At 38.0% G+C, this 22314-nt stretch overlaps 1 protein-coding gene across 5 annotated transcripts in view; it reads left to right on the top strand.

The window, feature by feature from the left end:
- Ift70b (intraflagellar transport 70B) overlaps positions 1 to 22234 on the top strand; it is a 35220-nt gene extending 12986 nt beyond the window's left edge. For 3 of the 5 annotated variants that reach the window (XM_078017645.1, XM_078017643.1, XM_078017644.1), the window contains 3 exons: positions 9994 to 10180; positions 13550 to 13651; positions 16727 to 22234. In XM_078017645.1, coding sequence (XP_077873771.1) covers positions 19595 to 21592 — 1998 coding nt within the window. In that variant the 5' untranslated portion in view covers positions 9994 to 10180; positions 13550 to 13651; positions 16727 to 19594 and the 3' untranslated portion in view covers positions 21593 to 22234. Of the gene's footprint in view, positions 1 to 1278; positions 1509 to 9993; positions 10181 to 13549; positions 13652 to 16726 lie in introns of those variants that run through there. The other 2 variants (XM_078017642.1, XM_078017646.1) reach the window with 2 other exon arrangements.
- Positions 22235 to 22314: the final 80 nt, after the last annotated feature.

The following is a 22314-nucleotide window of genomic DNA, read 5'->3' as shown; positions in this document are numbered from 1 at the left end:
AAGACATATAGAAAGTACACTAAGAGTGAGTTATGATGTAAACCATGGGCTTTTGTTGATAATGCTGTGTTCGTGTTTGTTCACAGGACTGTAAGGACTATAACCAACATATCATGGTGCCAGATGTTAACTATGGGGAAGGGAGAGTTGGGGAGGGAGTATATGAGAACTCTCCACTTTGCTATAAACTTAAAACTTCTGAAAAAAATAGTCCACTTAAGTGGATGAGCAAATAAACTGACAAAAATAGCATTCCAAACTTTGGACAGTTATAGACAAAAATGAATGGATCCAGTGGTTATCTTCTCTGTTTGATATGAGAATATTTCATATTTTTATACTGACATTACTCCTTCTGGTTTGTGAGACTTCCTGGATGATTCCAGAGAGGCTATTCCCAGCCCCAGAAGTTGTGCAATCACTTCCACCAGAAGCCAGACAAGCTCAGCACAGAGAGTGGTACATGACGAGCTGTAAAGGACAGGTGCTCTCAGTGTTCTGTAACCATGAGGAATCCTGTTGAAGAGTTAGTCTTCCTAACCAGGCATACTTACATGGCCAATGTATTAAGTGGAAAAAGAAAAGAGAAAAAGAAATCTTGAACATGAACAAGATGGTCCTGATTCTGTTAGGTAGACTGTTAAGTCTATTTGAACTTACACAAAAGATCCAAAGACATATGCCAATTGTTAATAACAGTTAATAACAGTTGTCTCAGGATGACATCCAATAATGTGTGGTTTTTACCTTCTGCCTTATGTATCTCTACATTCCAAATTTTCTCCAATAAACACATTTTATTTTTTAATCAAAATAAAGAGAGATTGAGAGAATGATTGTCTATCAAACAGAATTGGGGGTTCTAGCTTTATCAAACCAAAAAATAGCTAGCAGGAAATCCCTGCAACATCTGACCCAGAATGAGTTTCTGAAGGATTGGGATATGCTTGGGTTTGAAACTGTGCACATAAGGGTAAAGTCCACATGTGCTGTTTTTAAGCCAACTACTTAGATCGTTGCAGTAAGGACCCATCAAGTTTGTGGACTCCGGAAGGGGATCAAAAGAGCACAGGCAGGTTTTCCCTTCAACACTGAACTTCTTCACAAATGGGAAGAAAAGGCTTCCTTCAAAGTATAAAGGGCAAGAATGTTGAGTATGTCACCCCCAAGAGATACAAATAATAAAACCAGAAATCTAGGCCAAAGGGCTTAAACTTTAATAGGTTGAAGGTAGGGAGGTGGAGGAAGGAGATAGAAATTAAATAAATCTGAATGACAGCCAAGGATCAAACCTAAGTAATTCTACTTGATACAGTGGCTCTTCCAAGAACCTATTAACACCATGTAACTACACCGGACACCTCCAAAACAAACCATTGCACAGGGGAAACACAGAGGATTCACATACCCCAAAGTCTTTGGAGCAGAACAGACAATTCTTCCAAGAAAATCTCAGTATTGAAAAAGCAAGATAAAGGAGCATAGTTCTTTAATGCTCCTCAGTATCCGTGAGTATGAGTTGCCTGTTCAAATTCTCAGTTTCCTGGAACGCATGTTTTGTATTTCAGCAAAGGGCTCCTATTTGACAAATCAGGTAGTGGATATCTAGATCCCATCTCGGGAGTTAGATGAGAACTAGAGGATGGGCTATGAATTCCTAACAAAAGCTATTAGATCCACTGAGGTGTTGCTACCCTAGATCCCTATAATATAGTGAGAAACATCCTGAGTCAGGATCATTGCTAATGCTCCTCACATGTTGAGGGACAGTTGAAGGTAAGATGTGTGAAGTCAAGTAGGTATTGTTGCTATTCCTAGGCTTTTATGTATCTCCTTAATAACTAGAGCTTAAAATTCTCAGAAGTTATACAAAATGGCAGATATCTCCACAGAGGTTATAAAAGGAGGAGCAGGATGGATTGTGTGTTTAATAATGGCCTGTGTGGGAAGTTTTTATGATATATGAATAACTGATATCCACATCTCATTTACTCTTCACAACAAAGCTTCATGGTAAGTAGTGTTGCCACTCCCATTTTACACAAAGAAACTGAGTCTCAGAGAGAATGACTCACCCAAGATGGGAATCTAGAAAGTGACAGAGCTGGGTTTTGAACCCAGATCTTATTCAGCATTTGTTCCATGCTCCTACCTGAGAGCAGAGGGCTGAGATGTTATAGTTAAAAAGCAAATTCTAAGCAAGACCTGTGAGTGGAAGCCTGGAAAGTCTGAGAGCCTTTTCAGGGCAGAGATGAGGCCCTATTCATCTTGTGCATCAGGGCTTGTTGTGTCCTCTCATCATGTGTGGAGAATGAAGGAGGAAGGGAGGCCAGATAGACCCAGGGGAATTGATGTCAGCTCATATCATTCCCATCATGGGCTCCATTGGAAGGTGAAGCAACAAAACTTCTTAGAGCACCTTTGAGAGCAGGAGCAGTGTGGTGACTGCAGCTGTGGGTACATGAATCTCCCTCCATACTCTTTGGAGACTTTCAGAAACAGCCTTGGGCCACTTCTAAGGTCAGGGCATGAGGTCCTGATAGAACAAGTACAGAACTGAGAGGAAGACATGAGCCATTGACAATTGAAGCAGGTGGGTGATATTTAAATTATCTTTGTTTTGTCAATAGACCCACTTGTCCAATGTGTCAATGGGCAAAACCATATATTTTCTTTCTTATCACTTTCTGCATCAGAAAATATATAGATCTCTATCAACATGGGTAATGGCTGCCTCATTCTCCAAAATATATAAAAATACAATAATTCATTTAACTGATGGACTCTCCACGGGCATTTGTGGTGCTTCCTATTTTTTGTTATTATAACTGCTGCTGTGAACATCCTTGCAAAGACAGATTTCCTGAACTCAATAATGAGCATTGGATGGTCAGAAGACAGACAACTTCAAGGGCAGGCTTTGTGGCACATTTGCACTTTGAGCTGGACTTTTGACTGGGTGGAGAATGTAAGCAGAGTAGAGAGAAAGGTAACTGAGTAGACAACTGACCTAGAGCAAGAGCAGAGGCAGGAAAGGGAGCACAGAGGGGGAAAAGTGAAGGGGCTGGAAATAAGATTTCACAAAGAGATTTGGATGGGACTGAGGAAGGCTTTGACTGACAGGCAAAGGAATCTAATATCATAGATCAACAAAATGGTATGTTGATCATTCATCTCAGAGAGCACCCATCCAGACCACAGCACTCAATGGGTAACTTCAACTCAACTTTCCTGTGACTGTTACCAAGAAAGAAGAGTGCTCTTGGTTGCAGAGTAGGAGATCTGACAAGAAAATTTACAGACTCAGAGAAGTTTGGGGAGGTAATGCAGGAGAGAGCACAGCATGGAGTTGGCACAGCTGACTATTAATAGGACCAATAGGCACTAAGGGTGTTTTTTAATCCTGGCATTCTGCAGTCAGAAATACAGCATTTAAAAATGTTGGCATGGTTCCATGTGTCTTTACTTTTGAATGAAGTTGCCTTCTTACAGAGGCAAACTTGCTTTGAGGGGAGAAAAGGAGAAAGCTTACACATCCAAGTGACTACTGGAATTAATTTTTAGATGGCTTTATCTCTGTAGTATTCAAGCCCTCACCATCTGATCATCCAATTCACATGGGTCTATGTGGTTTTTTCTTCTAAATTTGAAGTTTATATTAGAGATTAAGATTTACTGCATTTTCAGACCATTTTTAGACTTTTTATGATAAAAGTGGAGTCAATAGAGACCCACTTGTCCAATGTGTCATTTTAAACACAATGGGCAAGCACGAAGGTGGCAGCTTTATTTATCACCACATGGTTACTGAAGTGCTGGTAAATGGAATCATTTGCTCTGCCACCACACAGGGAATAAGTACAGCACCGAGGCTGGGTTTCTACAGCAGCCCTGTGATCCTGAATTATGAAAAGATTAGATTTGGGAAAAGGGAGGCTCTGTTGTTTATCTTCCCTCCTTTGTGAAGATTTGAGGGTGAGGAAAACCTAGAATAAAGGAAATAAAAAAAGTTCATCAAATGATGCCAATTGGAAATGGGATAGAGATGTCTGATTTATTTCCTCTATTTGCCACGTCAGAAATCATGATGCAAATAATGGCTTCTCTCTCTGGAGTGGAGACTTCATTAGCATTAAACCTCAAGTCCCACCATGGCCCTGAAGCACTTGCTTTGAGCTGCCACTTTAAGGGTCATTGTATTGTTTCCATGCATCTAAGAGTTGAATCCATGCCTGCTTCACATCACTGGTGAATTAACTGTATTTTTTCAAAGCTGTTTATCTTTGTTCTTTGCTGCTAAGCTCTGTCAAATCCAAATGATCTGCAAGCATTTGGATATCTCCTTTGTTAAAGAGACACAACATTAATACCATTTCTAGACCAGTTCCTTATTTCTGCCTACCTAACTTTTAGACCACACCCACAGGTCCCAAGCATCATTCCATAATTCTTGGGCACCTGCTGCAAGGTTTGTGCATGACAGAATCATTTTCCTGGGAACCTTATTCAAAGGCTTCAGTATAATGTGAGCCTTTCCCATCAGATCCAACTTTGGCTTATCTCTCCATCTTCATCTGCAGCCACCAAACTCCTTGGATGAGTATAATTTTTTCTTATTTCTGAACCTCTGCAAAAGGTGGTTCCTTAGAAAGAAATACTCATTTGTCTTAGCTCAGGCTGATGTGTGTAATAAACATTCAATAAGTGCCTGTTGCTTGGGTGCATCAGTTAGGGTAATACTAATTTTAAAAACAATAACAACAAAAATTGACATAGAAGTTTATTTTTTATACACATGACAGTCCAGTGCAGTTGTTCAACAGGCAGTCTTCTGCGGAGTGATTCAAGTCTCCTTTCTGTCTTGTTCTTCTATCACCCCTGAGGAGCTTTAAGTCCTTCTATTCCAGTCAGAAGATGGGAAAGAAAGAATGCGAATGATGTACCTAATTCCTAATTGCTTCTGCCTGGGGATGACATTCTTTTTTAATCACATCTAATTGGTAGGAACTGGTCCCAGCTACAGGCAAGGGGTGAGAGGACAGGGGAAACAAACTGTGAAACATGACCCCTGATGGGCAGCTGCTTCCAAACAACTACTTTTTACTATGAAATAAATGAAATCAAAGATACAGTATAGTGGAGAGAAGAATGTTGGAACCAAAAGAAAAAAAAACATATTAAATCCCCCAACCCTCATCTTTAGAAGAAGCAGGTCCAGAGCAGATAAATGACTGGCCTCAAATCATACAACTATTAGTAGAAGACCTGGGAATTGAACTCAGGTGACCTTGGTATTTTCCCTAATTTTTTGAATGTGAAAGTCACCCCTACCTCTCAAAACTTCAGTTTTGTCATCTGTAAAATGAGAGGTTTGTGCCAGATGCTTCCTAAGATCCAGCCCAGCAGAGTTGAGCTGAAGGTGCACAACTGAGATCTTGGAGGTTTGTTCTAAGTGGGGTGCCATTCAGGCTCCTCAGTCACACTCAGCAACCACTTGAGGAATAAAATTTACATTCATTGATTGGTTATTTTATCTACACGTCCTCTATTGATCAGAAACCATCCTTCACCACAATGAATAACACTGTGGAGGTGTTTCAGAATCAGGCAGAGAGAAACACTGTCCAGGTACCTTCATCCATCCAGAATTGGCCCAAGTTTGCACCCAAGGTCACTGTGCATGACCTACATGCCTGTATCATCCCTTTGGCAGAAGTTAGATCTTCCACAGGGAACATGAGAATGACAGTTACTCGGTTATTTCAGATTCTAGAGTATTCGAGTGTTAATATCAAATCTGATCTTTCTTTTTAAATAGTTCTCAGCATGCATCTCATGCTATTTGGAGTTGTTCAAAATCTCAAATTTAAAACAATTAAGTAGAAAGAACTGAATAGCATGCTGACTTCATTAGAAGCCTATTTTAGGAAATAAATAAATTTAAATTAGAGTAGTTCTCAAAACAAACTTAAAACAGATAAACTTACTAGTTAAAAGTAAAAGTTACTGATAAACTTCAAGTATTTTTTGTCCCAGAAACTTTTTTTTACTATAATGATTTTCTAGACTCTTACATAGCTAAATAACTTATGCTTAGGTCTTCAAAATGCAAATTAACAAGAAAGTGTCCTAGAACCCTTATAAGAATCAATTTTCAATTACACCATTACATTTTCTCAGGAGAAAATGAAGTTTCCTTTAGTATTTTGAAAGCCGTATACCATGCATATAACTCAATATGCTGTTTATACTCATAAACCCCAAGCCCTTTCACTATGGAAGCCTATTCTGACTCATGTACCTCATCTACCTTTGTCCTAGAGAAAAGCATCAAGTAACAACTCCCCATTCCATATCCCTTAGGAAGAATATGTACATCTTGAAGGTGGCAAAAGGATGACATAGAAATGCCACAGCTCTAGAAGTTGCTAGCAAAGCACTCCCTAAGTTTGGCAAGGGAAGCCTTCCCACCCTTCCCCAGCCCTGCTGCTGCTATGTCGCACAAAATTCTCCTTCCATCTCAAATCCGGAGCCCCTGTCTATAAAGCAAAAAGGGAAAGGCAAGCAGTCTCAGAGAGTCTTAATTCTTCTTTGTGGCATAAGGCAACATGGTACTGTGGCTTTTGACCTCCAGGGGTTGGATGAGATGACTTTCCACTTGGGTTTATTGTGAAAGGTTTTATTGCACCTTCACCTCTCAGATCCTCCAATTTAATTGCCATAAAAATAGCTAACATATGTGGCAGGTTTTAAAAATGTCCATCTAACCAATGAATTTGTTTCTCATGAGGCCACCCAGACTGGCAGCTTTTACCTCCACACATCTCACTAAGGTTCTAAGATAGACGTTTGGAGTCACCCTGTTGAACTGTAATGAATGTGGCTCCCAGGAGAAAGGAGACAAACTCTCTCCTTCAACCATCGGACAGGTCTTGGTTGCCATTTTTCATTTCCCATATTGGTGATAGTTCAATTTGTTTGTTTTTCTTCTCTGGAAGGTATTTGCTGTGGTTTTCACATTTTTTTGGTATTTTTTATTAGCACATAATATATGTATGTGTTTGTGTATGTATTTATGAGGTACAATGTGATATTTATATTCACATATACATTGGGTCATCATCAAATCTAGGTAATTAACATATCCATCACCTTAGATTTTTATCACTCCTTTATGGTGGGTATATTCTTGTATATCTCAAAATAATGTAGAGATGTTTTTCAAAACATCTCTATATGAAATAATGTTTATAGTCCTAGATTTCATGAAGTTGGAATGAACTAACACAGCTCGTGATTCCTATCTCAACAGGCTATCTGATACTAAGTGTTCCCATTTGTTAAAAATATTACTAATCAACATTACTAACCCATCTGTTAAAAACAGAGAAGGAGAAATCTATCATAATCTTCTAGGAGCAATGCAACAATTTCTTTGGCAGGAAGTCATTGCTTTTTCTTATGGTTTGGATAACATGTCTCCTAAAAGCTCGTTAGACCATATAGGAATGTTCAGAGATAAAAAGATTAGATTATGAGAGCTATAACCTAATCAGTGGATTAATCCATTTACGAGATACTAATGTGAATGGATTAATGGATGGTAACTATAGGCAGGTGGGGTGTGACTGGAGGAAGCAGGTCATTGGGTGCATGCCCTTGGAGATTATCTATTGTCCCTGGATTCTTGTTTTCTCTGTGCTTCCTCACTGCCATGAAATGAGCAGTCTTCCTCTGCCATACCCTTCTGCCATGATGTTCTGCTTCACTCAGCCCCAGAGCAATGGAGTCAGCCGACCATGGACTGAGGCCTCTGAACCCATGAGCACAAAGTAAACATTTCTTCCTCTAAGTTGTTCTTATCAGGTATTTTGTATACAGTGATGCAAGCTGACTAACACACCTTTACATCACATTATCTAGTAACAACAATACTAAAAAATTATATGTGGGTGTATTTCTTTTAGCATAATGTAAGTTGCTACCTCTTAAAGTGAGATTACCTATGGAATATTCCTTCATGGTCCAGCTCATTAATGCTTTCTCTCTAGAAGAAATAAATGGTGTGATCTCTCCTATGACCTTTCTCTTGTCACTTTTCAGGGTATCCCTAGCTGTTCCTGGGGGACCCAAAAGTTAATCTCAAGCAGTTCACATATCAGGCTGCTAACAGCAGTTCCCCCTCCAGTTGCATACAATTCATCATGAAGAGGATATTGCTCCATAGAAGAATCCAGTATCCATCCCTGGGTGCAAACAATGTTTCTTCTGTTCCAGGCACTGAAAGAAAGCTGGAAAAGATGAATGATGGCCTCCTCCTGTCCTTCAGAACCTTACCTGATCACCTACCTTAGGCTTCTCCACCAGGGCCCAATGAAAATTTCTCTTGGGAAGTTCTATCAGCTTCTGATCTCTAGCCCTCTTTACATGGTGGCTTGAAATAAATTCAAGGGATCATAGAGGGTCTCTTTCATCTTCATGGTTAATAGGCGTTTTTTATCCCCATGTCTTTTTCCCCTTTAATAATAATAGTGGGGAGGGAAACATTGTTTAAGGACTGGTGATAGAATTGACCTAAAGAAGACTTATCTTTTGTTTGCCAAAACATTTTGATAAGCCACTTTGGCTATAGTAGCATGGTCCTTAGGGTATGGGCGATATAAAACAGAATAGTCTGAAAATTGTTGAGTTTCCAGGAGCAGTACTGGAGGAAGGGGCCAAGGAATGGAGAAAAACTAGGCGAGATAAGAACTGATAAAAGATGAGCCCGAAAGAGAATGAATCTGTGACCCCAAAAGAGGAGAAAATGAGAAATTCACAATGCAGGATATGACATATGGACTTTTTAGAATAGAACTAAGTTTTTCAGTATAGAGTTGTTTATTTTGCCATGAATACCTGTCTTATATTAAAAGGAGCTAAATTAAATTTCTTTGATGAAACAATCAAATTCATTTATCAAAATCCCCAAGGCATAATGTTTAAAAATAATGATTATTATTATTATTCATTCATTAATATCCTTAAATATATAAAAATGTTATATACAGTGGCATCCAAATGAACCAAAGATCATTTTTATATTTAGCTACATATTGTATGTAGGATAAGAGATGTGGGGTTTTATGGCTTTTTTTAAAGCACAACTGTTCTCACATATATCCCCTTCCCCAACATTATTTCTATTCAATGCCTGGTGGTAATGTGTTTAGGAGAAAGTAATTAAAGGAGTTTTCCCCACATATTTTAATTATAAGACCTAAAGAGAATATGCTACAAGAAGTGAGATGTGAGAAAAATGTGTGTGTGTGTGTGTGTGTGTGTGTGTGTGTGTGTGTGTGTATGTGTGTGTGTTGCTGAGGATTGAATCCAGGGGCTTCTGCATGTGAGGCAAGCACTCTACCAACTGACCTATATCCCCAGCCCAAGAATTTAGAATCTGAGTATAAAATATTGTGGTGTGGGCATGTTTTCAGATAAATATAGGATGTCCATAAATTTGAACTTCAGATAAATAATGAATTAATATAAGTACATTTCAAATACACTTATTCCATTTACACAGAATGTCCTATAATTTTATTTGCAAAATCTGTCAACCTAGAACACAAGAATGCTGGAATGTGTTGTCAGTATCAAACATTTTAAGTTAAGTATCATACGAAGAGTATTACTTGGATACAGTGAATTCTGAGTTCAATAAGATTATTTTCAAAGGTACTGTATTTTGAATCAGGCTCAAAGTCCTTTACAAACTTACATCGGTGATATGATTTTATTTTTACACTATGAAATACATAATCTGAGCATCCTCAACATCAAAACTGGCTATGAGACCTTCAAGGAATTCCTAACACCATTATCTTGCTGATTATCTAAAACACTAGCCATTTCATGTTAAAGCAAATTGCTAGTTAGACCCTTAAAATTGTAGAGAAATGAAATACTAGATGGGCGAATGAATAACTCTCCAATCCTGTTCCCTACCAATAGATCAGCTGACTGAAACACCATCTGGGAACCCTGATCTAAGAAAGATAGCAGATCTCAACTAGTCCAGCCTACTCATCAGATAACCAACTTGGAAGGTTCACCCATTCTTCTACTCCTTGGCAACCATAACCGTGTTTTTTAAATGTCAAAATTTTGTTTTTAGAAAGGATCTGAGCCATCCACAGAGGTAAAGTGAAACATAGGAAATACTTGTCAATTGAAAAAAAATGTTATTACAAATGTGCTTAATAAATTCCATATACTATAAATGTGCTTTAATAAAGTTACAGCTTCAAATGAAATGTGGGGAACTTATTTCATTTTTATTAAGGCTGGATTTATTGCTTTGGTTTAATAGTTCATGTTCTCAGAATTTAATTTAGTCTCTAGATGATTTTGCCAAAAAGAAAGCAGGTGGGTCAGCTGTGTGTTGAGCTACACCAGTATAAGGGGTAATATTTAGGTATTAGCTAACCTTGGTTTGTGCCATTACCCCCAAAACAAAACAAAAAATGCAAACAACAAATTTCCTACTCCTAACTTTCTATGAATATAATCAGTGCTTTTAAAAAATTCTCTGAAATGTTCTCTCAGATATGCCAGCTTGAACCCTACATGTCTTTTAAAGCTCCACTAAGATGCTCCCTTCCCTATGGCATCTCCAGTTCTCTTCCTTGTCAGGTCTCGATAGGGGCTGCTCTATTTGTTGGGGTCATTTTAAATATTTGTGATGTTTTCATGGTGTTGCCATAACCTAGATAGATAGCACCATAAAAAATGTATATGGTATCCATCTATCTATCTACTATTTGACTATAGATCACTTTCCTTTCATTTAGTTTTTTTAAAATAAATAAATAATTAATTTATTTAATCAATCTTTTCAGCACTGTGGACTGAACCCAGGGATGCTTTACCATTGAGCTACATTCCAGCCCTCTGTGATTTTTGAGATAGGGTCTCACTAAGCTGCCCAGGCTGGCCTTGTACTTGGGATCTTCCTGCCTCAGCCTCCTGAGTTACTGGGATTACAGGCATGCCCAGCTATTTAGTCTTTGTATTACAATAGGGACATTATTTTGATTTTTAAAAATTAGAAATGTAAGGAAAAATAAAGAAACAAAAATAGATATTAACAATTTACTCTACTTTTGAAAAGGGAACACACAGGATAGGTATTTGCCCAATCAGATATTTGGATTTATCACAGAGCTATGAAAATTAGGACAATATGTTGTTGGTCCAGAACTTGGTAAAATTGAATGACAGAATATAAGGGCAAGAAATAGGCCTATGCATATAGGAACTCTGTATATGACAGCATAGTATGTCAAAATGAGGTATACTAAAAGATAATTCAACAAATGGAGCTATGAAAAATGATTATTAATTTAGAAAAAGTTAAAATTAATCTCTACCTATTTTTTAAATAAAAATAAATTCCAGATGGATTAAAATTTTAAATATAGAAAATAATGTAAAAATTAATACAATTTAGAGTAAACTAGAATTTTTAAAATAAGATATAAAAAGAATTAACTGAAAAACTAATCAATGTGACTATGTTAAAATTAAGCACTCTAACTTAAAGAAAGTGAAAAGTTACAAACTGGCAGAAGATGCTTACAATTCATATAATTGATATGGGATCAGCATATAAGTATATAAAGAACTCCTAAAATTAATAAAAATACTAACAACCCAACATAAAAAAAAATGAGCAAAAGATAAAAACAAACTTCACAGAAGAGAAAGAATATACAGCTAATAAACCTAAATTCTGACAATTGCAGGTGTTGTAAAAGATTCAGATTTACAGAATCTTATCCTCTACTGGTGGGAATTTAAATTAGGGAAACTTTTGTGGAAAGTGCTTTGATTTTATATGCTAACATTAAACATTCAAATAATGTAATAATACAACAATCTTACTTTAGCAGTGTATATGAGAAAAGCTCTTACATGTGTATACCAAGAAGCAAATATTAAAATGTGCATAAAAGTAATCTTTATTAAGTTCTGGACCAACATCATATTGTCCTAATTTCCATAGTTCCATTATAAATCCTAATATCCGATTGGGCAAATACCTACCCTGTATGTTCCCAACACAGCAAAAACTTATTTTAAACTGCAATGCCCTTTAAAAGGGGTGAGTAAAATTTGGTACATCCACACAACAGAATATAAAACAGTAGTTGAAACCAGTGAATCACAATGACATATGCAACAACATGGATGAATAAGATTAAGTGAAAAGTGTACATGGTATATGAACACTCTTCATAGAACTAAAATATCTAAAATGAAAATATGTTCAAGAAATTCATATAGCTATGTGCAGTGTAGTTCCTGTAGTCTCAGCCACTCAGGAGGCTGAAGCAAAAGGATTTCAAGTTCAAAACCAGCCCAGAGAGATCCTGTCTCTTATTTTTAAAAATTAAATTTTTAAAGGAATGAGGCTGTAGTTCAGTAGCAAATTGCTTGCCTAGCATGCACTAGGCCCTGGTTCCATCCACAGCACAGCAAAACAAACAAAAACATACAGATACAATGAAGCTATATTTTTAAAAAGGAAGACAAGACAATGAAAACATGGAATTGGGGGGTTGGTTACTCAGAACAAGGGCGACAGGAAGATGGTTGGGGGAAAATATCCAGAGTAGATTATGGTAAAGGTCCTACATCTTAGCTTTACTGGTTTCATGTTAATTTAGTAGACTGTACCTGACTAAATAAATAGAAGACTAGAAGAGGACCATGCACAGACCAATAAAGGTAGTGTATCAATGACTAAGAATTATGATCAATCAGCTTTTAAAACAGAAGAGAAAGGAAAATAAATTATGTGTGTGGGATATTATATATTACATATACGTTTTATTTCCAAATATGTAATAAAAAGGATCTTGGAAAATATTTGTTATAGAAGAGGGGATAAAGTATCTGATATGGTTGCAAACCACTACTCTAGCCAAATGAGGGGTAGTTTTTACTATAACTCTGAATTTCTGTGATATTTCATATCACTCTTAAGGCACTGCATATATTAACTGGGCTGTAACTTTCTATGTACTTGTAGTATATCCTCTGGGCTATAAATTTCTTGAAGGCTCGTTGGAAACAATGCACAATGACTTCAGTGGAGGAGGCACTCATGAATTTGTTGAATTAGAAAAAGATTTAACTTAGAACTTTCAATTATTTGAAAAGTAGGTTTAGTGAAGACATTACCTAGCATGTGCAAGACCCTTAGTTCAATCCCTGGTATTGATAAAAAAAGAAAACAAATAATAAGAATTAAAGTGCTATAGGTATTTACTATTGGCTAATGCTTTGTGTGATACTAAACTCCCTTAATGAAAATATTTTTGTCCCTGTTTTACCAATAAAAAAATTATTATCAGAGGTTAAGAACCTTCCATGGCTACCCTGTTGGTGATGACAGGAATTTAACATTAGATGGCTTCATAGTAAAATAGCCTCTTATAAATGTATGCTGTTAGCTGAGAACATTTTCATGTCTTGATAATTTTTTTGTTTATTGTTTTTATAGGTTCATTATAAGTAGAAGACCAGGTATATAGGATTTGCTTGGGCCAAAAAAAGGACAAAAAAATCGTCTCTAAAAATGCTTACATGGCATCGAGATCCAGAGGTAAGGAAAGTATTTGATATACTTAAAAAAGCAAAACAATGTTATTAAACACTTCAGGAGAAGGAAGTCACTATAATACTGTATTCAGAAACAATTCCTTCTAAAATCATTCAAAGTCTCTCATTCCCAAGCCATTCCCATACAGTAAGGCAGCAAGAGTCCTTGGGGGTGAGCAATAACATTCTACACACCTGAGACAGAAACTCTGGCACAGGAAGAGAAGCCACCAGGAGTACTATTTTGCATAAAAATCTCATAATTTCTTGAAAGAAATTGTTGAGTGCATTTAAAGGCTTAATGAGGTCCCCAAAGCAAAGTCCTGAACAAAGAAGGGAAATAAAATGCCTCAAAATCTTTGAAAGGTTCCAATAAGAAGGCTAGTTGCAGTGTCTAGGAAGAGATGGATAGCCACCAGAGTAGTGGTGGTAGACACTGAAAAGAAGTAATGATAGAGATTAAAGAGAAATATATAGTGAGATATTTCAGAGGCAAAAGAATCAGAACTTGATTGTTGAATGTGAGAGTGAGGGAGCAAGAAGCTTGAATAACATCCTTGCTTTCTAGTTTGGTCTCTTAGTCTACCAGCAGCGACCCTGAGAATCTGTTCCACAGCACATGAGATTGTCACAGAAAAGGCTTCAAAAACTAGTACAGCCCCTATATTACTGCTCAAATACCATGGCAACTGTCATGCAGTTCTTAGTCATTCTTTAAACTGGTGTGGTCTGAGGATAGTTAATTGTGTATACTGCATTAATCTTAAAAAGACAATTTAAAACATAATGTAATAAGGCAGTTGTCCAAATGGTCACTGATCAGGGATTATAAAGAAGATATGTATCATGTTAGGCAACAGTCAAATGCAAATGTGTGTTATTTGAGACAGGTGGATGACTCATACCATGGAAAAACTGTTTGCAAACTTTTCAAGCCAGAAAATGTGTTCAGAGGCTGATAACATTTTCTTTTAGGAATCTTATCTTTTGATCATGGGTTTCAGAGACATCAACTTTTAATTTTATTTCTATAGCAGAAATAGAAAGAGGTATACAGGATATATCTGGCTGTGAATGGTACCAGTTTTAGGGGAAAAAGTGACACTTCAATATTTTTTGCCTTTTGAAAATGAAAGCAGTGAAAGATGCTCAAATGAAGTAATTTGGGTAACAGCCCATCAATGCCTCCCACAGCAAGCTCCAACTCTGGGGAATGAATTTTCAATGGCAGTATCCGCAATTGTATCAATTGTATCTATGGCCTATATTCCTTTTTATAGGCCATATCATTGTATAAAGTTAATTTGGACAAAACACCATAAGCCCAGAAATAGAAATGGTTTGATCAAAAGCAAGGTATATTCAAGAAGGAACTACATTACTATTTAAAATACTAACAGAGATGGAACTACCCAAGAAAAAAATTAATCTCATAATGAGGTTAAACTTCCCACCATTTGAATGTAAACCTTTCCAAGTGATCTGGCATAGAATCCTTTCAAAAAGTCTTGAAAGACTGAACATATGCTCCTAAACATCAGTCAACTACATTACAAATTTGGCACTAATTTATTCTCTTTTTGTTTTGGGTACTGCGTATTGAACCAAAGGGTGCTTTACCACTGAGCTACATTCCCAGCCTTTTTTATTTTTTTTATTTTGAGACAGGGTCTCATTAAGTTGCTTAGGATTTCACCAAGTTGCCCAGGCTGACCTTGAACTTGTGATCCTCTTACCTTAGTCTCCTGTGTTGCCAGGATTACAGTTATGCACTACTGCACCCAGCTTAATTTATTCTTTTGTTCCCTGTTTTGTTCTGGGGAGTATAAAATAAGAGGAATTATAGCAGGAGGGTCAGTCCTACAATCATTAATGTTTGCATAGGGACAAAAAGTCAATCTGGACTCCAAAGAAAGTAAGAAAACTGAGCCTCCCAAAGTGGCCATCCTGAAGAAAATGGTCAGAAATGGGACACAAAATAACCAGAAAATGGTTTTGCAAGAAGTTTTTCTTTTATTAAGAAAAATATTTGACCACAGCTATGGTTTAAATATTCATCAATAAGTAATGAAACCAACAACAATAACTAATTATCTTTACAAAACAAAAAGAATTACTTGAAACTAGTTTTAAAAGAGACTGCCAAATACAATACATGAAATTTAGTCATGTCACATTTTGGCAGGCAGAGACATAAATAAATTCAGAACCAAATATCATGCTTTTCCACCCTGCCACACTGTGCCTCAAAGGAATTCTACACAGTAAATTTGCCTCCCCTTATTCAGCAAAATCCACCCTGAGTCCTAAGCCATTTCCTAAAAGCCCAATTCCTTTCATTAAGGCATTAAATCATTTATTAACACAAATGCCTTCTTATTGCTGGGAATGGTATTATAGACTTACTTTTTTAATATATGCACCAGCTTTTAAGATTCTGTTGCAAACAAAATGATTCTTTGTGATTATTTATAATATCCTACCTAGTTTATTGCTTTCTAGAATTTCTATTGTTAATTAAAGGGCCTTCTTTCCTCCACCTCCCCTAAAAAGCCAATCTATTCCCCAAATGCCTATTAGAGACTAAATAAAAGTCAGTCTATCACAGCAGCAGTGATGGTCATGCCAATTTCCCAGTGTGATTGGTACACTCGTTTTCATTTTGAAAATGACCCTACCCCTCCATCTGTCTAAACCGAATGTCCTGCTTTTTATAAGCCAGGCCTCTGCAGTAGCATCACAAGGAAGAAGACACAGAATGGCTTCTCTCCTGCCCATTTCAGCTGCCAGGCTCACAGTTAGAAGAGAACTCCAACTGATTTCTGTAGTGATCAAAGCAATGTACAGGACAGACGATCATCCTTTTATTTTTCATACATTTTCAAGAAGTCATTTGAAGGAAAATGCTTTCATGATGCAAATACAACTCTGTATAACAGAATAAGGCTAAAGAGATAAAAGCCAATTTCCCATTTTCATGTTTTGCCATCTTGCCTTGATTTAATAGCAATTTACCTAAAATAGCAGTTAAATATATGAGGATTTTAAAATATTGAACCTTTTAAATATTGTTTCCTAGGAGTAAATGTTAATCAGGCAGGCATAAAGAAGAGGACTCCTTACTGCCTTATTGAGTGACACTGGCCAGTGTCTCTCAACCTACATATCTCCCTGGATTGAAGACTGGAAAGAGTTACAGCTGGAGGACAGGTTGGAAAAAGCCTTGGCATAAGGTTTTAGTGGCTCCCTCAGCTTCTTTCTCTGGTGCTTTTTTTAAAAAAATATTATTAGTTGTAGTGGACACAATATCGTTATTTTCTGTATTTATTATTATTTTTATGGATTTAATCCAGTGCCTCACACATGCTAGGTGAATGCTCTATCACTGAACCACAACCCCAGTCCCTCTGGTGATCTTGTGTGGTGTCCATAGCTACAGTCAATCCTCCTGGGATGGGTACTTCTGGCCTTTTGATGATATGCATGTAGTAGGCAGTTTCTTGTCTGATCCTATCCAGAAGAATACAGTTGTAGGTAACTTCTCAGTAAGGGAGAAGAATGCTTAAGTGTGTGAAGTCAGCCACTTTATAATATACCATTCAGATGCTAGCTGAAGTCTCTTTCTAGCTGTAACAGGTGACCAGGATCTACACCATTGCCTACTAATTACTTCCTAACACCTGCTTACAAACACAATTCAGGTCAGAAAGTTCAAATTTCTGCTGCACAAAGATCAGTTGTTTTAATGTAAAAATCATGACAATTTTAAAAAGCAAGTTACTAATATCCCCTCAAAGATGGGCCCATACATGAAACATGGATTAAGTTAACTCATCAGTTACTCTTTCCTTCTGAACACAGCTTTTAGACAGGAGAGTTCAGCCACTTCTTATCTACTTCTACTCAACCTTTCTGAGTCACAGGCTCTCCATCTGTAATATGCAGAATTCAGGGTAGTTACTAAGATTAGTATATAAGTAGTAGAATTTCATGCAATAGTATAAAATTAGTATGTAATAGTATAATTAATATGTAAGGGGTAGAATTTCATGCAATATGGTTGATATAGGCTCCAAAAATTATATACAGAAAAGATTTATGGGCAGCAATGCATTGAGGAGGCAGATAACATACCTGCTTTGAAGTCACTTTGACTTGGACTATTTACCTCAGGTGACAGGAAGGCCAATCTCAATTCCTTTATCTTGGAAGACTACACCCTGCCCCAGGTCACCTGCAGAAGTGCTTCTTATGTATGATATTAGTATCTTGAAAACAACAGTTTACAAATGGGTTAAACAAGTTTTGTAATTTGCTGTCTTGAGTACTTCTCCAATATATGGCTGAAAAATTGTACTTACGCTCTCTTGAATTCTAGTTTCTAAATCAATCATATCATGGCTTATGCTTTTTATCCGTGCCTCAATGTATTTTTATATAATTAAGTCCCTACTTTTTCACTGCTCCATCATGGGCACTATGAAGTTAAAAAGACTTTATACAAAAATAGACCTGGGACACTAATGTGGAATCTATTCCAAATACATGACAAAGAAATAAAGAAAACCAAGAGTTATTTCTTGTACAATCTGGAAAATCTACAGAGATCTTCAAACTAAGAATTTGGGATTAGAAGTGGTCGATTGTATTTTAACTGAAAAAAAAAAAATTCCTCCGCCCCTACTGGTAATGCAGATGGAACTCAAGAGATGCTCAACCATACAACTACATGCCCAACAAACTCTCCACCCTACCCCACCCTGCCACCATTTAAAAATAATTTTGGAACAGGGTCACCTAAATTATCATGTTCCTAGAACTTTTGATCCTGCCCAGTCTCCCCAGTCGCTGAAATTGCAGGCCACTGGGCCTAGCTGGAAAAAAAAAAAATCCACTTTTTAATCGGCTCAATAATATCCAGAAACATATTTTCAAATATGAAAAGTAGAGGCTGAGTATCTGTCACTTACAAACCTACACATCACAAGCTGCTAACTTAGTTACGAGAGAAAAGGAACAATGTGCAGGGAAGGTATACATATTAGTATTGCATATTTTTACCCTTGAAAAAGCCAAGGCATGCTTTTTGCCAACGTTTCTACCTGGTAGTGAAAGTTAGAACACCAAAGCAGTGGCTATGGCCAGGTTTCACAGCTAACATTCACTCAGTAATGCTTGTCATTAAAAAAAAAAAAAAAAAAACGAGGTGAGAAATGTTTGGATCTAAAACTCAATTCTCTCTCACTACCAATTAAGATGCACAGGACTTTTTCTCTGGCCAACCTCCCCACACGACCAAATAAGGACGCCTGCTCATTGTACTAATCTGTTCTCAGAAAGTGTGCCCTCAGGGCAACATAAAAAGAATCTACTCTGCTTCCAGGCCTATTACAAGAAGATAACCTTTTATCTTTTACCATCCAGTTCCTAATTAAAAAAAAAAAATAAATAAAACGCAAAATGAAACCACTTCTTTGCATCACAGGATGAATACTGAACATTGCAAGGAACCTCGGACCCTAAACCTTACTCCACCACACGAGACCGAGGAGGCATAATAGAAACACAATAAACAACCTTCATTTTAAACGAGGAATAAAGGCTGTTCACACCACATCCCTCCAAGCACCTAACCCATAAAGACAGAATAACGCCTCCCAGCATGCAGAGCGGCAACGCCCCGAGATCCCGCGCGACTGAAGCGATGCATGCCGGGAAGTGGAGTTTACGCCACTGAACGGCCTGAAGAATTTCGTCTCGCTAACCCAGCTCCCTGCCACTACTCAGTCCTGAGTCATCTGAGACGAAACCAGAAGTTGAGACTCAGCAAGTGCTTCCTTTTTATTCCTAACCGGCTCCTTCCGCGGCAGGGTAAACCTCCGATCGACTTCCGTTTCCGGAGGTGTGGTTGCCTAGGAAACCAGCAAGCATCGCAATCCAAGCAGTTATGGCGGGGCTGAGCAGCACGCAGATCTCCGACGGGGAGTTCACCGCCGTCGTGTACCGGCTCATCCGCGACTCCCGCCACGCCGAGGCGGTGCAGCTGCTGGGCGCAGAGTTGCAGCGGAGCCCCAGGAGCCGCGCTGGCCTGTCGCTGCTGGGCTACTGCTACTACCGCCTGCAGGAGTTCGCGCTGGCCGCTGAGTGCTATGAGCAGCTGGGCCAGCTGCACCCAGAACTCGAGCAGTACCGCCTGTATCAGGCCCAGGCTCTGTACAAGGCCGGCCTTTATCCAGAGGCCACGCGGGTGGCCTTCCTCCTCCTGGACAATCCCGCCTACCACAGCCAGGTCCTCCGCCTGCAAGCTGCTATCAAGTACAGTGAGGGTGACCTGCCAGGGGCCAGGAGCCTGGTGGAGCAGCTGCTGAGTGGGGAAGGGGGAGAAGAGAGTGGAAGTGAGAATGAGCTTGATGGTCAGGTCAACCTGGGTTGTTTGCTGTACAAGGAGGGACACTATGAAGCTGCCTGTGCCAAGTTCTTTGCGGCCCTGCAGGCTTCAGGCTACCAGCCTGACCTTTCCTATAACCTGGCACTGGCCTATTACAGTAACAGGCACTATGCCCCAGCTCTGAAGCACATTGCTGACATTATTGAGCGTGGTATCCGTCAGCACCCAGAGCTTGGTGTAGGCATGACCACGGAGGGCATTGATGTTCGCAGTGTTGGCAACACTTTAGTCCTCCACCAGACTGCTCTGGTGGAAGCCTTCAACCTCAAGGCAGCCATAGAATACCAGCTGAGAAACTATGAGGCAGCCCAGGAAGCTCTCACTGACATGCCACCTAGGGCAGAGGAAGAATTGGACCCTGTGACCCTGCACAACCAGGCACTCATGAATATGGATGCCAAGCCTACAGAAGGATTTGAGAAGCTACAGTTTTTGCTCCAACAGAACCCCTTCCCCCCAGAGACTTTTGGCAATCTTTTGCTGCTCTACTGTAAATATGAGTATTTTGACCTGGCAGCAGATGTCCTAGCAGAAAATGCCCATTTGACTTATAAATTCCTCACACCCTATCTCTATGACTTCTTGGATGCCCTGATCACTTGCCAGACAGCTCCTGAAGAAGCTTTCATTAAGCTTGATGGCCTAGCAGGGATGCTAACTGAGCAGCTTCGTAAACTTACCATACAAGTACAGGAAGCAAGACACAATAGAGATGAAGAAGCTGTCAAAAAGGCAGTGAATGAATATGATGAAGCCCTTGAGAAATACATTCCTGTGCTGATGGCCCAGGCAAAGATCTACTGGAATCTTGAAAATTATTCGATGGTAGAAAAGATTTTCCGCAAATCTGTGGAATTCTGTAATGACCATGATGTGTGGAAGTTAAATGTGGCCCATGTTCTGTTCATGCAGGAGAACAAATACAAAGAAGCCATTGGTTTCTATGAACCCATCGTCAAGAAGCACTATGATAACATCCTGAATGTCAGTGCTATTGTATTAGCTAACCTCTGTGTTTCCTATATTATGACAAGTCAAAATGAAGAAGCAGAGGAGCTGATGAGGAAGATTGAAAAGGAGGAAGAGCAGCTGTCCTATGATGACCCAGACAGGAAAATCTACCATCTCTGCATTGTGAATTTGGTGATAGGAACACTTTATTGTGCCAAAGGAAATTATGACTTTGGTATCTCTCGAGTTATCAAAAGCTTGGAACCTTACAGTAAAAAGCTAGGAACTGATACCTGGTATTATGCCAAAAGATGCTTCCTGTCCTTATTAGAAAACATGTCAAAGCACACAATCATGCTTCGTGACAATGTTATTCAAGAATGTGTGCAGTTTCTAGAACACTGTGAACTTTATGGCAGAAACATACCTGCTGTTATAGAACAACCTTTGGAAGAAGAAAGAATTCATATTGGAAAGAACACAGTCACATATGAGTCCAGACAGTTAAGAGCTTTGATTTATGAGATTATAGGATGGAATATATAGTTATAGATGATGACTTCTGTTGGAATAGTTTTGTTATATACATTTTGTACTATTTTTCTATATTTAGCCTTTGGCATTTATATTTGTTACATGTTGCACTTTGTACACTTTAGTATTATAAAAAATATTAGATAAACTTTCATTTTTAAATTCCCCACAGAATGAAATATCTTAAGAACTGTTTTCCCAGAAAGAATTGTCAAAAGTTAAAAACTGATATGGGATATTATGTCTTTTAGAACTTATTACTTGTTTCCTTTTGTTATAGTTTGTGCTCTTATATATCCTGAGGCAACCTTATGTATATATTACATTACCTAGGGACCAGTCACTAAATCCAGAATTGAGTAGTAGCTAATGTGTAAGGACTTCTAGGTTTTTAATAATTTCAAAGATTGTTGTCTTCTCACAACTTGCCCTCATGTTAATGTATGATATAGATCTTTACAGAGTTTAGGATATCTTTCCTTTTTTAGGATATTTGGTTTTCCAAATAGATAAATTTTTTAGTTATCCAAAATTCCTTAGGTTATATATGTATTTTTTAACATGCAAGATTCAGTGGCAGATCTTGTTCATTTAACAAATTATGGTGCTGTGTTGCAGAGACAATAAATCATTAAAATAAACAGATTTCCAAGATTTTGTTTTGGTCCATTTGTTTATAACCTGAATATGTGAAAAAGATATACTGTTATTATTTTTATGATAACTTTGTTTTC

This window comes from Ictidomys tridecemlineatus, chromosome 7 (assembly GCF_052094955.1).
Source record: "Ictidomys tridecemlineatus isolate mIctTri1 chromosome 7, mIctTri1.hap1, whole genome shotgun sequence".
Taxonomy (NCBI): domain Eukaryota; kingdom Metazoa; phylum Chordata; class Mammalia; order Rodentia; family Sciuridae; genus Ictidomys; species Ictidomys tridecemlineatus.
This window is presented reverse-complemented; position numbering and strand designations above follow the sequence as displayed.